The sequence below is a fragment of the Aphelocoma coerulescens genome, chromosome 2 (genome assembly GCF_041296385.1).
Source record: "Aphelocoma coerulescens isolate FSJ_1873_10779 chromosome 2, UR_Acoe_1.0, whole genome shotgun sequence".
Lineage (NCBI taxonomy): Eukaryota > Metazoa > Chordata > Aves > Passeriformes > Corvidae > Aphelocoma > Aphelocoma coerulescens.
Window position 1 is genome coordinate 130,475,208 of NC_091015.1, and position 13,405 is coordinate 130,488,612.

General features: G+C 38.7%; 1 protein-coding gene across 8 annotated transcripts in view; it reads left to right on the plus strand.

Moving 5' to 3' along the window:
* Window positions 1-13,405, plus strand: part of CHD7 (chromodomain helicase DNA binding protein 7) — a 131,912-nt gene that overhangs the window by 116,543 nt on the left and 1,964 nt on the right. For 6 of the 8 annotated variants that reach the window (XM_069004815.1, XM_069004814.1, XM_069004819.1 and 3 more), the window contains exons 24-37: window positions 2,571-2,660; window positions 3,243-3,346; window positions 4,722-4,851; window positions 5,133-5,205; window positions 5,424-5,478; window positions 6,187-6,415; window positions 6,584-6,792; window positions 6,931-7,608; window positions 8,007-8,167; window positions 9,829-10,056; window positions 10,283-10,726; window positions 11,298-11,519; window positions 11,928-12,068; window positions 12,547-12,651. In XM_069004815.1, coding sequence (XP_068860916.1) covers window positions 2,571-2,660; window positions 3,243-3,346; window positions 4,722-4,851; window positions 5,133-5,205; window positions 5,424-5,478; window positions 6,187-6,415; window positions 6,584-6,792; window positions 6,931-7,608; window positions 8,007-8,167; window positions 9,829-10,056; window positions 10,283-10,726; window positions 11,298-11,519; window positions 11,928-12,068; window positions 12,547-12,651 — 2,869 coding nt within the window. The remainder of the gene's footprint in view (window positions 1-2,570; window positions 2,661-3,242; window positions 3,347-4,721; window positions 4,852-5,132; window positions 5,206-5,423; window positions 5,479-6,186; window positions 6,416-6,583; window positions 6,793-6,930; window positions 7,609-8,006; window positions 8,168-9,828; window positions 10,057-10,282; window positions 10,727-11,297; window positions 11,520-11,927; window positions 12,069-12,546; window positions 12,652-13,405) is intronic. The other 2 variants (XM_069004821.1, XM_069004820.1) reach the window with 2 other exon arrangements.

Sequence of the window (13,405 nt, forward strand, 5' to 3'; positions counted from 1 at the left end):
GTTTCATGTAGTAGTTCACCCATATGTGGGCGTATCTTTTATCTTCATTTTTTTCTCTCCCTTTCTTGCTTGCTCTCCACATCATACAGAATATTTCTTCTTTCTCCTTTGAGATGAAATTTCTCACCAAACTCTTTTACCTGAATTGATTTGTCCTGATTTGATTTTTGAAATTCTAAACATGTTACTAAACCAAAGGCCTTTGGCAATAAAGATCATTGTATGTAATGTTTTATTGTTGTATGAATGTCTCTTAAGAGCCTTTCTTACATATTTTCTGGCTTTTGTTTTGTAATTTCTTATTTTTATGTCAGCTTTCTTTGATGCCATCTCAGTGTTGCTTACTATATTCTCCATTACAGACACTGAACCTTGTCCCAAAAACACCTTGGTTTAGAGTTGGGGATGTGGTTGATTGCTTTTGGGATTTTGTGGTGTTTGGTTTTGTTTTTAAATTTCTACTCTGCATTGTATATATATCATACAGTTGTAATGCAGTGTTAGTGAAAGGTCGTCGTTACTTTTGTGGTTTGAATATGTATTGTGTCTCATTAATACTGTTTAGTGGAAAGAAATTATTGATTTGAAAAGTACCTGTGGGCTGTCAATAGGGGGTGTGATATGAAGGAGAAAAGGAATTTAAGGGGTTTATTAGCTCAATTCCAGATGCTAACCAAGCTTAATTTTTAGCTGATGACAACAGATACTCATAGAATGACGTTAGTGAGTGCACTTCCAAATAAACTGCTTTCTGATTTTTCTGAACTGTTACTTGGATCTGTTATTGCATTTCACTTGCTCTTAAAGTAATAAAATTCTTTCCTGTAACATTACTTTAATCTCTCAGGTAACATGTCTCCATTACTTGCTGTATCAGTTTGCAGATCCCACTTAAATTCATTTTTTAAATACTGCTTCTTTAATAATACAATAGAAAATTACAAGGACTGGGAAGACTGGTAAATGTGCATGAATGTTTTCAGTTGCTATCTTTTTCCTTCACTTCCCAGATTCACCAGGACTAAATGAATTGTAGAAGCCACATGTTTTTAGCACAGGTAAAATCAAACAGAGGTGGAGCCAGTTAATAATCTGAGTAATTTCCTTCAAAAGGTACCAGTAGAAGTTGCCTTTGTAAGAATTGGTGTCCTCTCCTTAAGTACGCTGGTTTAATGCATAGGACTCCTGAAAGGTGCAAAGAGCCTGTGGTTTTTGGTTTATCTTGGGTTTTATTTCGTGCTTCTCTCTTTGGCCTGATGTAACAGCTGTTATTGCTTAATACTAAGCTGATAGAGACCCTCAACAGCTTATTTACATAGCCACACAGGGAGCAGGGACACCTTACTGGTCCCAGTTACTGTGTATACAGAAAGAAGCATGTCTGACGTGTTTTGAATTGCAGACATGACCTTCATTCAAATCCCTGCTCTTCCGAGGTTTGATTGAATAACACGTGTGAAACTGGGTATTGCTCCAGTGGCACCTGATCTCTAACAAGGAGCTCTCAAAACTGGTGGTGGTCTAAATTTTTCATGCAAGTGGGTGATCAGATTACTGCTTCCCTGGTCACTCTTGCTGTTCCAGGAGCAGCAGCAATTCAACAGTTGCCGTGATGGATTTGGGTACAGTGAGAGGGCGGGCTGAGTAATCTCCATCTTAGCTGGTACGGGTTTTACTTCATGAACTAGGCAGCAGGGGGTGCCCTGAATTGGGTAAACATAGGGGAGAGCAGGATTATTTTCAGGTACTTTTTCTACAGAAATGACCTCTTTTCTAGTCTCCTTGAAAATCCAGTCTGCCATTCTCTCTCCTGCCAGCTTCGAGTGTGACCACAACACCTGACAGTGCTTCCAAAAACGACTGTAGTATTGCAGAAATGGGGAAAAATTAACTTGGCAATGAAGATTTTTCACTTCCTTGTAACAGTTAGATTGGGCATAGGTAAAATTAAATAGCAGTTTGAACTATAAAGAGTAAAAATAGTTAATATCTCCCAAAGGAAATGGGGGATTATTTTTCCCCCCCATTCTCAGAAGCAAAAAGTTGTATAATCTGAAAAACCTGACATTCCATATTGAGGGTTTATTGTAAGGTAGTAAAACCAGATTTTATATCTCGTTTATTCCTACAACTTCTGATGTGCTTCCAAAAATGGTATTAAGGCAGCAGCTGAGGAAATTTTATGAGATAATGAAGCAGAACAGTTACTGAAAGCCATCTGCTCAGTTGTTTACAAACTTGCTTCAATACTTCAGAGGCAGTGGTAGAGTACGTGTCTAAACTTCACAAGCTGCACTAGGTAGAACTAAATGAAATGCGCCGGGGCCGGGCTGAGCTGGGTCCCTCTCTGTGCAGTGTAAGCAGTTGCCAGGCAGGCCTGTTGGAAGCCAGCAGAAAGCACCACACAGAGGTGATTATGTGCCACCATCTGTCACGCTTCAAGCCTACCATACAGCATGGCTAATCAGCCTTGGCAGGATGATGGATGAACAGCAGCAGCTGCCAAAAGCCACTGTTGGCAAACAGTCCTGAAGTTAAGAACTTTTTCCCCCCTCTGCCTTCCTCTCCAGGGTCCTGCTGCGTGTCCGCATGCTCTACTATCTACGACAAGAAGTTATAGGGGACCAAGCAGACAAGATCTTAGAGGGTGCTGACTCAAGGTTAGTGCAAGTGCAGGTTTATTTTTTGCTTTATGACACTGGCTTTTGTAAAGTACACGTACTATAATAATGCAGCATTTAGAGGTGGTCACACTTTATCTCTTACATGTCTATTCTCTGGCAGCCTTATTATTTTATCAAGTGCAGTGGGTAATTTTCTTGGGGGAGGAAACAGCGTGGGAAATGACAGAAATGGATTTGCAGTTCTGCTAATATTGAGGGATTATTCTATCTCAATTTTAAAAATTAAAAAAAATACTAAGACCTTAAATGAATCATATTTAGATAACCATTTGACTCCCAAAATAGCTTAATGGGGGGATTGGGGTGGGTTGTTGAGGGTTTTTTTGGTTGATTAATTATTTGTTGTTGTTTGTTTGTTTAACCATCCTAATTACTTTTTTAGGCTATTTCAATTTCTGTGTTGGGTTTTGGGGTGGTTTTCCACCTCAAAATTTATATTTATAGAGCAGCATAAACCACTTGGGGGTTTTTGGGTTGGCTTTTTTCGTTTTGTTTTTTTTTTTTTTTAATCTTTGTCCAGTAATACCTTTGAGAATGTATATAATGCTGTCTTGACAGTGAAGTAGATGTATGGATACCTGAGCCATTCCATGCCGAAGTTCCTGCAGACTGGTGGGATAAGGAGGCAGATAAATCCCTTTTAATTGGAGTATTTAAACACGGTAAGTGATGTCTCACTCTCAACAAAACTCAGTTGTAAAGCTTTCAGTGTGTAGGACTGTTCAGTCATAATATTAACAAGTATTGTTCCAAAGAACTGTTGGCTTGTATCTCCCTTTTTTCTTGCCTGCATTAAAAACCTAATATGAGCTGTAAATATCAGATGCTGTTTTTAAATGTTTGCAGAACATTTGAGAAGAAAACATTACTTTCTTGGCTGTAAATAAAACAAAGCCATATTTGTTTAAATAATAGCCAAATAGAAAGATAGATCTCCATAAACTTTGCTTCCAGCACTGCTTCACTTGCTAACTCTGCCAACCAGTGTCAAAGTGGACGGTGGGCTTAACCTCTGCTATTAATCTGTACAAGTGCCTCCTGGGCTTTGTTCCAAGCAATATTTCACAAATGTCAGTGTTGAGAACTCCCGGCTCCCTTGAGTGGGATGCAGCCTTGTTAACTTTGAAAGGCTGGGGATGCAGAGCTGGCATGATATATACAGTGAGCGATTCCTGATTATAATCCCAATTCTCTGGAGGTCGCAGAGGTATTCTCAGCAGCCCAGCCTGACTAAAGGGGAGAATGATGGCTTATAAAACCTTTCATGATTACAGTTTGGCTTGAGGCTCTACAGCAGTTAGGAGCAGTGTGTTGTAGTACAAATCCTAATTGAATTGTGCTGTTCTGCCTATGTACAGCAGCTCTGTGTTGTGGGCTCAGCTGAGGCAAGTCTAGTCTAAAAATCATTTTCCTGCAGTGCACTGTTGGGATCTGCCATTTTCCATCTAGTCAACTTGGGCAGTAAAAAAGCAAACAGCAGTTTGAAAACCATAGAGGGAACAGTGTCATCTTACTGACATGCATCATCCTAAACCTAATAAGACAGGTTCGTTGGCCTTACGTATAACCCATGTATACAGCATTTTTGCAGCCTAGATTGAGGGTTCCAGCAGGGCTGGAGCTATAGAAAATATGTGTGTGTGTGTATGTGTGCGCTTCCGTTCGCGTCTGCGTGTTTGCACTGGCAAGTATCGAATGTCAAGAGCCACTGTGAAAGTCATATAGGGAACTTAAAGAAATTTTTCACTTGTGAAAGGTTTTTACTTTACTTTATAATGACATGAAATTTAGTGCTTTCTTCACTGTCTTATATGTGTTAGTGTTATTGATGGGAAAATGTTTCCGTGCTGTTGGAATTTAACAACGTGAACAATTTTTTTACATTAATTAAATGTTTCCAGCATGGTGACAGCTCCTTTGTTTTATTTAAAAATAAATCAATGAATCCAGAAAATAGTACTTCTACTGCCTCAACCTGTTCTATTCACAGCTGGTCATAGCTTTTAAAAAAGCATTTGTCTCCCACTCTGCATGCAGGTTATGAGAAGTACAATTCTATGAGAGCTGATCCAGCACTGTGCTTTCTGGAACGGGTTGGCATGCCTGATGCAAAGGCCATAGCTGCTGAACAGAGAGGGACAGACATGTTAGCAGATGGTGGTGATGGGTAAGGAGGACATGAAAAAATTAATAAACTTTATCAGCATTGTATATGTTGGCATGGTTTCATATGTCATATTATACTTACATGTTGCCTGAGGATATGAAGTGATCATATGATGTACAAAGTACATAGAATTGTTTACACAGTTGAGCATGAAATATAAATGTGTAACTTGGTACAACATACCGATGGCTTTTGTAGCTTTTTTTTTGCTTTTGTCCAGAAAATCAGCCCCCTCTCAAAATCAGTATTTTTCTTGAAAATATTTTTAAAATATTTTATAGGGGTGAATTTGACAGAGAGGATGAAGATCCAGAATATAAGCCAACTAGAACTCCTTTCAAGGATGAAATTGATGTAAGAACTCCCAATTTTCTGTAATTACGAATATGTACAATTATAATTGATTCTCCATATTTATTTTAATGTGTGTTTTTAAAGTTTGAGAGCTACCAGATAAACACACCTTACAAAGATTGTTTGCTGCTGTGTTAGACAGATGACATATTTTTCTCCTCAAATCATGACATATGGTCAAAACTGAAAACTAAAATAACTTCTGTCTTCTCCCCAAGGAATTCGCAAACTCACCTCCAGAAGATAAAGAGGAGTCCATAGAATCACACACAAGTAAGACTTACAGCAAAGAAATTAAAAAGGCAAAAAGGGATTGTTTAGTGAAAGGTGGACTTTATATTACCACATAAGGGGATAGGAAGCGTTTTGGGACAATACCACAGTAAGCTTTTGCTGCCAAATCTCTTCATGCTTCACATTTTTCAAAACAATTACATACTGTCTTTGAATAATCCACATTATGGTTCTCTGGATTTCTAATTACATAGTAGAAACCATGATGATAAAGACCGGATGTTTCATAATGCAGCCGTTGATGGTTTTGCCGAGATAATCTTGGAAGTTACAAATACGTTGTTTCCTCAGTATGGAGGAAAATTGCCAAGTTTAAGTGAGAATAATAAAGTGGGAAACGATAAGCATAGGTGTTTCCTCAGAGGCAGAATGATCTTCTTAGCAATGTATTTAAAGATGCATTGCATTAATTTAAATACTTACAGTGCTCATAATATGTTTGCATTCATAACATCAAATCATAATGCTTGATGGTTATCTCTAAATGCTTCTCAAGCATTTCTTAGAGTTGGATGGTTTGATTCTATTTTTTATCTCTTACCAATAGTTATCCTGTTTCTAATTCATTATGCACCAGTATTAGAGGCACATGTTCTTATCTGATAAAACAGGAATCCAGTTATAGCCATAGAAACTTGGAAATGTTTAGTGTTGGTTTTGCAGTGCAAATACTTCTCTGTTCTCTAGACAAGCACAGTGAAAGCAATGCTGAGTTAGGGCAACTCTACTGGCCCAACACTTCAACCCTGACTACCCGTCTGCGTCGCCTCATTACTGCCTATCAGCGCAGCTATAAAAGGCAACAAATGAGGCAAGAGGCACTAATGAAGACTGACCGCAGGAGACGTCGGCCTCGAGAAGAAGTGAGGGCACTGGAGGCAGAAAGGGAGGCTATAATAACTGAGAAACGACAAAAGTGAGTTTCCTGGTGATATCTTTCTTTAAATTTTATTTGAGCTTGTGTCTCACCCATACTGCTCTTTTGTTTTGAAAGAATAAACTAAGGGGGTTTTGGGGCTTCTAAACTGTGTTTGGACTCTCATTTATCCAGTGGCCTCACATCTCCTGCTTCTTCCTTGACTAGGTGGACAAGAAGAGAAGAAGCTGATTTTTATCGTGTGGTGTCTACTTTTGGAGTTATTTTTGATCCTGTGAAACATCAGTTTGAGTGGAATCAATTCAGAGCATTTGCCAGGCTTGACAAAAAGTCCGATGAAAGCTTGGAAAAGTATTTTAATGGCTTTGTGAATATGTGTAGACGAGTGTGCCGAATGCCAGTCAAACCGGATGATGGTAAGTTTTAACTGACTGGAAATCAACATGAATATTGTGAGACCGTGGGACTGTTGAAACTTCATGCCTAGGTGTAATGATTTTGAAATGGGTGTGCATTCAGTCCATGTTAAACAATACAACTCGGTGTCCTTGCAGAACCTCCTGATCTTTCCACGCTGATTGAGCCGATCACAGAGGAGCGCGCTTCTAGAACTTTATATCGCATCGAGCTGCTGCGCAAGATCCGGGAACAGGTTCTCCATCACCCGCAGCTGGGGGAGAGGCTAAAACTTTGTCAGCCAAGTCTGGACCTGCCAGAGTGGTGGGAGTGTGGTAAACATGATAAAGACTTACTGATTGGTGCTGCTAAACATGGAGTCAGTAGGACAGATTATCACATCCTGAATGATCCTGAACTCTCTTTTCTTGAGGCTCATAAAAACTTTGCTCAAAACAGAGGGACAGGTAATGCAAATACTGTCTCTTCTGTAAACCCTCTGGGTGCTGGCTGCAGTCAAACACCCCCAGTTGTCCCATCCACACCAGTACAAGAAGAAAAGACTACAGAACAAACCGAGTCTAAAGTTGAAGGGTCTGAAAATCCAGCAGCCAAAGAAAAGTCTGAAATCAAAGAGGAGACGGATACTGCAGATAAGGACACTAAACCAGACTGTGATGCTGAGGCTGAGCCTGTCTCTGTTAAATGTGAATTGAAAGATATAGAAATGAGTACAGATGTAGATCCAAAATCTATTTCTGAGAAAGGTTCAGAAGAAGATGAAGAGGAGAAACTGGAAGATGATGATAAATCAGAAGAATCCTCCCAACCTGAAGGTAATACATTGGTCAGATCAGTTCTATGTGCTTAACATAAGCCCCACAGCTGTTGTAGCTCGTGCCAGCTGCTAAGTGGCACACACGGTGCCATTATGGGGTATGGGATGGCCCACATGTAGCAGTTCCTCTGCCCTTCCATGTATCAGGTGGCTAAATAAGCTTTCATAAGAACCATCCAGCATCAGTGGGGTATTCCTCCACAAGGGATGATTTCCAGGATAGCTCACTGAGCCAATAAGCATGGTCTCTATGCCAAATGTGGAAGGCTGGGGCTCTGCTGCAGGAATTAACTGAACAAAAGCCCAAGTTAGAAATGTTGTGTCAAGCCTGGTTGCCTTAGCCTATCTAGCTGGGTAGACACTGGATGTTAATGCCTGGTCATGATTGTTATTCAGCAGGAGCAGTCTCTCAGGGTAAGAATTTTGATGAAGAAAGCAATGCCTCTATGAGTACCGCAAGGGATGAAACACGCGATGGATTCTACATGGAAGACGGGGATCCCTCTGTGGTTCAGCTGCTTCATGAGAGAACATTTGCCTTCTCTTTCTGGCCTAAGGTTGGTTAGGGGTAGAAAGATGTGTCTCTTTTAATTTAAGTAAAATATGGGAAATGTGCTTGCAAAGTAACAGTGAGCTTTTGTGTGATACTGCGCTTCTGGCAGGCAAGAGACCTTTTTCTGTGAATGATATGCGGAATCGCACTTTCTTCAAGTTCATACAAACTAGCAGCGAAAATGAAAGAAATTGCTTTTTTTTTTGTAAAATGGTGTCATTCAGTAAAACAATGGACTGCTGGCAGACATGAGTTCTTCAAAGGGCCTATAACCCTATGTCAGCAGAGTCCCACCTCTTGCACCACTGTAAGGTTTTTAACTAGGAATTTTGCCTGCAGAGCAATCTGCAGAATTTAGAGCAGACTTTCTAAGATCACCTTTTTATTTTGGGGTGAGGAGATTGTAGGGAAGAGTTTTGGTGACCTACATGATCTAAGCCATTATGTAATGTTGACAGATGTAATTGTATTAAGGTATCCTGCAAACATAAGCATCAGTTTTAGATAGGGTAAAGCTGTATCTTATTTTGGTAACAATGCAGAAAATTATCTAATATAAAATGTTTTTAAAAATACAAAGCTGTAACCTTGTAATAAACCCATACTTAATTTAGTACTCTCCTCTGCAGTAAGGGGAGAGAGAAAAATAAAGTAGTAATAGTCTTAAGCTTACTAATCACCATAACAGGGCCATCTGGTTGGGGCGGGGGGGAAGGGGGTAGCAGGGCAGGAGGACCTTGCTCTTAATAGGCTTATTTCTGGGGAAAGCAAGCAGTCTGTTGCAGCTGCTGAGATTTGCTAGTGGCTTTTGCACTGTTTTGCTGTTCCGGAAGCTAACTGATGCTCATATTCCCTAACCAGCAGTATTTCTTAGAGTTCCGAAGTTTCTACTACTTCAGCCAGGCTAGTGTAGAATGTGTTTGAATACTGAAATGGAAAAAAAATCAAATCATGCTCATTTTCTCTGCTTTCAGCAAGTATTTTGGAAACGTGGACTAAAATCTTATTCCAGTCATAGTGTGAAAGTAGAACAGAAAATCCTTCATCTGTATAGGTTCATCATAAGTAGACTAATAAACATAATTAGAGATTTTTAGTGTACACGCTTCAGTGAAATTTGAAGTGATAATGGGCGTGGAATGAAAATTGACATTCATTAGATGTCCCTAGGTTGGTGCCCGTTTCATAATGTTGAACTTTATTAATAGTGACGCTAATGAGGATCCACTTCCTAGGACAGAATTGCAGATCCAGCTTCTTGGATCTTGAGAATTGCAGCTTTAAGACACTGATTGCAGATGTGTTTATTTTCCCTTCCTAACTGTTGATTTTGCTAACTAGTGAAGTTTTGTAAAACAACAGGGAGTTTCTATTAAATTTTTCAATTAGTACATTGTCATACAGAAAACTTGGTCTGTCTTTTCTCCTTCCCCTCACAATATAAATGCAGCTTATAAAAGTTTATTATAAAAGTCCTATTAAAGTTTTATTCTACAAAATTGTGTTAGCTTCTTGCAAGGTGATCAGTTTATCCTAACACACAAGAATAAGTGTTTCTGAATGTCATCCGTAAGCTCTGGAACCTGGACTGTGTAGTAAGACTCATTTGAGTTTAAAAGGCGACGTTTACACTGAAGGTTCATTACATACTTTTCCTTTATTCAGGACCGAGTAATGATCAACCGATTAGACAACATCTGTGAAGCAGTGCTGAAAGGGAAGTGGCCAGTAAATAGGCGCCAGATGTTTGATTTCCAAGGGCTCATACCTGGGTACACTCCAACAGCTGTGGACAGCCCTCTGCAGAAAAGGAGCTTTGCAGAGCTCTCCATGGTTGGTCAAGCCAGTGTCAGTGGCAGTGAAGATCTCACTGCTTCTCCTCAGTTATCAAAGGCAAGGCTGCAACTTTCTCTTTTTTACATAAAACATTTTATCTTGCACGAACTTCTCTTGCATAATAGGAAATAAGCCAGCATAAATAAAATAGTAAAAATGTAAAAGTGTTTCTTTGAATAAAATGAAGGCTTTGTTTTCAGAGTTATATGTTTGGAGTTTTATTTTAAATTCAGCGTAGCAAACAGAGCTTTGCTAATGTTTGGAAATGTTCGCTTTTTATTAGGAAGATGCACTCAATTTATCAGTTCCACGTCAGAGGAGGAGGAGACGAAGAAAGATTGAAATTGAGGCTGAGAGAGCTGCCAAGAGGAGAAATCTTATGGAAATGGTTGCCCAGTTACGTGAGTCTCAGGTGGTCTCAGAAAACGGACAAGAAAAGATTGTAGATTTATCAAAGGCCTCACGAGAGGCAACAAGTTCTACCTCAAATTTTTCATCTGTTACTTCAAAGTTTATCTTGCCTAATGTCTCCACACCCGTGTCTGATGCCTTTAAAACTCAAATGGAGCTGCTGCAAGCAGGTCTTTCACGCACACCCACAAGGCATCTACTAAATGGCTCTTTAATAGATGGAGAACCACCCATGAAGAGGAGGAGAGGAAGGAGGAAAAATGTAGAAGGGCTTGATCTGTTATTTATGAGCAACAAACGGACACCGTTGACTGTAGTAAGGCCACAATTTTTTTCCTTTTTGTCTCATATTTGTTCTCTGTCTGTGGTACTTCCTGAATGTGTTGTAAGTCTTATTATACTCTCCCTAATAGAAACATACAGTTTTTGCCCAACCAGGTTTTTCTTTGTTTAGAGCTGTTAATTCTTTTTGAACCGAACAAAATGTGCACATCAAGATTTTACTGTAGAAAATTGTAGCTGAGTTTTAAGTAGCTTGTACTTTCAAAATTACTTTTTTTTTTTTTTCAAAATATATTTCTAACAACATACATTTTGAGGCTTAAGTATGTCTTTCTTGATGTGTTGAAAAGGGTGGGTCTTGGAGAATCTTGAAGAACATTTACTGGAAATGGAAAAAAATTGCCTTTAGCAATATGTTCTTTATTGTTCAAGGATGCTAAATTTTCAAAATTCCTAATGTAATGATACTACTTTATGTAGTATGAGTATTTAAACACCATTAACTCTTGTGTATGCAAAATCTTGAACATTTCACTTCAGTCAGTCCCTGAGATTATTTCTCCAGCTGTTCCTGTGAAGACTAATACAGATGTGATTGTTTTCAGGAGGATGCAGAAGTGACCAAAGCTTTTGAAGAAGATATGGAAGCCCTACCAGCAAGGAACATTCCATCTCCTGGTCAATTAGACCCAGACACTCACATCCCTGTAATCAATCTAGAGGATGGGACCAGGCTGGTGGGAGAGGATGCCCCGAAAAACAAGGATCTAGTTGAATGGCTTAAATTGCATCCTACTTACACTGTAGATATGCCAAGTTATGTACCAGTAAGTATGGGATTCTAAAAGTGTTGTTCTATTGTATTAATACAAAAGTTAGTTTTACTGACGTCGAATTGAATTTCCTCACATTGGGCATAGTCATTCGATTTTGTAGCTTGGTTTTCAACAGAAGTTTTCTCTTTATGCACCATTCGTATTTTATCCACACCCAAGTGACATTGGGGTGTTTGATTTGCTTTTCCTTTCTTAATATTTGTATATAACAACATGTTAGAACAGTGTTTGTCAAGTTCTGCAGAATTTCTTCATCTGATACAAAAAAAATTTCTTCACATAATCCGAGAGTAAAGTAATGGATCCCTTCTTAAAATTGTTGTAAGAAGGGGTACCGTGATTGGTGATTTTTGTCATTAAATTAAAAGCTAAAAAGCAATAAATTTCTCTTCTTTCCAGAAGAGTGCAGATGTGCTGTTTTCCCCATTTCAGAAGCCGAAACAAAAACGACACAGATGTCGAAATCCTAATAAACTGGATATAAACACCTTGACAGGAGAAGAAAGGGTACCTGTTGTAAATAAACGAAATGGAAAGAAGGTAAAAATTAAGTTACTTCAGTCAAAGTCTTTAATAATGTTTTTGCATGTGGAAAGCAGGTTTTCTACTCCGAGCTTTCTCTTTTAAAGTTTAATAATTTGGCACCAGCAATTTTTCTTACTGGACTGTGCCACCTGGTTCCTTTAATTCTTTCTTTGCTGTTCTGATATGTTCATATTGATCACCTGAGTGAATAACTCTCACTTTTTGAAACTATATAGCACATTTTGTCCTTAGATACAAATCTTATTACCGGACCTGCCTAAGCTGCAGCACTTTACTGTTTTTTAAAACCTGATTTTGTCAATTCAGGTATCACTAGCTGGTTTCCATGTAGTTTTCCGCAGTAAACTAACTGAAAGTCTTTACTGCCATGCTTCAGAGATGAAAGTGTGCAAATAGAAAATGTCCATATAAGTAGTTGTTTGGTTTTGTTGTTGGGTTTTTGTTACAGTCATAACCTTGTCTTTTGCATTAGATGGGTGGAGCTATGGCCCCTCCAATGAAGGACTTGCCAAGATGGCTGGAAGAAAATCCTGAGTTTGCTGTTGCTCCAGATTGGACTGACATTGTTAAACAGTCTGTAAGTGAAACTCTCTTTCCATGCTTCACTGTAGGTTATAGCACAGAAAAGTTGAAGGCTGTGTACATTGATTATTAAGTCTTTATCTCATAGCTGGTTTTGAGAAGATTGTAGTGTCTGTGTAGAAGTTACCCAGCTCAGGGGGGGTGGTGATAGGAGGCTGCTGCAGAATGGGATTGAAGTACACTTGAAAAATCAGCTACAGTTAAGGCAGCCTTCAGTATTTGTTTTGCATTATTTTTTTCTTGTAAGTAACAATCTTTAAAAAGCACAGGTATTTGTACATTAGGAACTACTAAGAAAATATTTGTCAAATTAGAACAGAAATACATTTCATTGTCTCAGTAACAGGCAGCACCAAAGGAAGAGGTTTTCTGCCGTTGATTTTACAACACTTGTTTGAAAATAAAGGGTAAAATTCTGCAAGTACTCAATTTAACAGAACACTACTATACTGAAATTCAGTACAAATTATAAAGATACAAACTTGTAACTGCAGCATATCAGAGTGGATTTTTTAAATGAGGCTACAGAGTTTTCAGCATATATTGTTTTACTGTTGTGTTTAAATGTAAAAAAAATCTGTGATCTTGATTTCTTCAGGTTTCTTTTCTTGTTCTACAGCCATTCACTATAGTACTAAGCTAGTCACCATTTGCCAGAGTGAAAAAACAAACCACTTTTGGAGTATGCTGAAATCCTTTCTGTTTCTTCTATCATCATCAGTTAACTGCTGAAAGCGAAAAAAGCTAAT